The 2,932-nt window shown below is 41.7% G+C and overlaps 1 protein-coding gene across 1 annotated transcript in view; it reads left to right on the top strand.

Moving 5' to 3' along the window:
* The first annotated feature begins 421 nt into the window (after positions 1-421).
* acmsd (aminocarboxymuconate semialdehyde decarboxylase) overlaps positions 422-2,932 on the top strand; it is an 8,232-nt gene continuing 5,721 nt past the window's right edge. Inside the window, exons 1-2 of the mRNA XM_032512963.1 lie at positions 422-605; positions 2,546-2,590. Of these exons, the coding sequence (XP_032368854.1) occupies positions 549-605; positions 2,546-2,590 (102 nt within the window). The 5' untranslated portion in view covers positions 422-548. The remainder of the gene's footprint in view (positions 606-2,545; positions 2,591-2,932) is intronic.

The following is a 2,932-nucleotide window of genomic DNA, read 5'->3' as shown; positions in this document are numbered from 1 at the left end:
TATTATTATTATTATTATTATTATTGTGCAGCAACCTATAGTCAAATAACTGCAACCAAAAACCAGGTGTAAGCCTACGCTACGGTGTAGCGGGCCCCTTCTGACCCATATCTATGAGGCTGATAACCACTGATAATGCCCATTTAATGGAGCCATAGCATTAAAAATGTGTGGCTAACTGCATCATATTTCAACATCCAAGCATTCATAAACAGCCATCTGCACAGAAATGCTATAAGGCTATGTGTGTTTGTGTTCCCGTGGTTGAAGTGGGGTTGGGTGTAAATAACGTTTGAAGCTATAATATCACTTGATGTTTCAGGATATTAACCATTTAGGACGTTAAATAGCCTCCACAGACAAACTTACTTTTTGTTGTCCAGACTAGTTAATACATGACCAGGAAGTACCAGCAGCAGCAGTCATTCACCTGTCGGTCATTGGTTTCTGGGGGAGGGAGGTGAGTGAATTTGCTGGATTTGAGCTCAGTTACCGCAAGAAATCTTTGGCAGCAGACCCCCACGTTTTTCCGAAGGAAAGTTATAAAGATGAAGGTCGATATTCATAATCATATTTTACCAAAGGAGTGGCCCGACTTGAAGCAGGTAGGCACCGAGAGACACAAGCTCAGCGGGGATCTGAACCTCTCAGCCACACATTTGTGGTTGATTAGATTTATAAAAATATACGTATATATATATTGTATATATATTTGTACGGCTGAGAGAGCATCTCCTAAATATATCTGTGATAAAATGTATTTTATAGACTTCTCCCATTGGAGTGTCAGAAGCGAGTTTTACAGCTGACTCCATAATTCTGTGTTCTCTATGGATGGTTAAACTTTAATCAATGTGTGACTTTGGCCTTGCTCTCCCTTTCCTATCTGCTATCTGTTCCTGTTCCTATGTCTTTGTTATTGTGCCTTTAGTGCTGCACAGAAGAGGTGGTCTGCAGACGGAGGACCACACCTTCCCACAATGCATATTTTTATTTACTTATTTTTGTCTCTCTTTCTACATGCCAGTTTGGTGCATGTTACCCTATTGTGAGTTATAAAGTACCTTGTCTGCTACTACTGCAAAATGAACATGTCTTTCATTCCAGCCTTATATAAACCCAATATACAGCTAAATGTTGAAGTAAGTGGTAACCTTTCCCTTTGCACAAACTGGGTGACACATTTGTTTGCCAAAAAGTTATTCACAGATGAAGAAATGTACAGTTTATAGAGGTGTAACTGGAGACTATAATATGTAATTGTTGTAGGATTTGGCAGAGGTAGTACTGCATAACAACTGGAGCGTATGAAAATCCTTTGTGTTTAACCATGTTTTACAGCTGGGGTCTCTGTGAGCCTCTGAAACAGAAGTAATGCATCGTTTTCTGTAGCACACGTCTGACACATGTCCTCAGTTCAAAATTACTCTTATGAACAGGTCTCACACAATTCAGAAAAGGCAGGAAGTATGAAGGTGATAGTACAATATTATGTACATTTAGGGGTTGTCAAGAGTGCCTGTTTACTCAGGACCCCGAAGGAACGTATGGGGGTGGCAGTACCTCAGTCCGTAGGCAGTTGGGTTCAAGTCCCCGTACGACCAAAGTACGGAGTGTGGATTGGTAGCTGGAGAGATGCCAGTTCACCTCTTGGGCCCTGCCAGGTGCTCTTAAGCAAGACACCAAACCCCCCCCCCCCCCCCCCACCCCCACCACCACCACACAGGGCACTGGTCCAGCTGGCAGCCCACTCGCTCTGACAGCTCTTCATTTGTGCATGATTAGGTCCTGAGCATGTGTGTGTATTTCAGGCCTGTGTGTAGTGATTACTAACAAAACAGAGTGTAACCCCACTGGGGATCAATAAACAGTAGAAATTATTGGGGCGACCTCGAGCTTACCAAGTAAGAGTGCTTGCCCCATGTTGGCTGAGTCTTGGAGTGGTGCAGGGTTCAAATCCAACCTGTGGCCCTTTGCTGCATGTCATCCCTCATATCTTTCCACTTTCAAATAAAGGGAATAGCCCTAAATAAAATAAGCATTATATGGATTTTATTTGATGCAAGTTTCAACAAAATAGTAACTTGGAAGACATTGACTGGCACTTTTAAAAGAAGGGTGTAAAACCCATCTCACGTTTTGAGTAGCAGAAGCTTCTTTGTAGCACAAGAGTACTACAGATCTATAGGGATGTGAAGTAGGGCTTAACTGGCTTTATTGCTCACGTAGATCACTTGAGGCTTCATCTGTATGCAAAGGAGTCAACAGCCTCAGATGGCACTTGCTTCGAGTTATCCAGTGCGTTTGAGTGGAAAGTCCTCCAGGATGAAGATTGAACCCTCGCAGATTGGATAACACAATCAATAAAGGCTTTTCCCACAGCAAGACACACGGGGGGTACCAAACAACGTTCAGATTTACACAGAGATTTCACATCTCAATGAAATACAACAGAATCTAATACATAATGTGTTTTTCAGTATGTGATATTCAAAAGCAAAACACTCAGTTATTAAGAATAGGCACTCTTTTGCATGTGTTTCAGAGGTATGGATATGATGGGTTTGTGCAGCTTCACCATCTCTGTAAGGTGAGTTATAGTTTTTTTCTTCTTCTTGTACGCATCCACTACCGGTCAAAGGTTTGGGGTCACTTACAAATTTCCATTGCACTCCATTATAGACAGAACACCAGCTGATCTGAGTGGGGGGGCTGATCTTTAATGCCATATCTACAATGCCCATTCTCAGCAACCATTCATCCCATGTCCCAAAGGCTAATTGTGTTTACTAATCTGATATCATTTTAAAAAACTAATGAGAAAACATTGGAGACCCCTTTTGCAATAATGTAAGCACATAATGTAATCTGAAAACTGCTGCCCTGTGTTAAAAAAACAATGCAACTGATCTCAGCTGGTATTCTGTCTATA

The sequence above is a fragment of the Etheostoma spectabile genome, chromosome 4 (assembly GCF_008692095.1).
Source record: "Etheostoma spectabile isolate EspeVRDwgs_2016 chromosome 4, UIUC_Espe_1.0, whole genome shotgun sequence".
Taxonomy (NCBI): Eukaryota; Metazoa; Chordata; class Actinopteri; order Perciformes; family Percidae; genus Etheostoma; species Etheostoma spectabile.
Note: the sequence above shows the minus strand (reverse complement) of the source record. Positions and strands in the feature narration are given on the sequence as shown.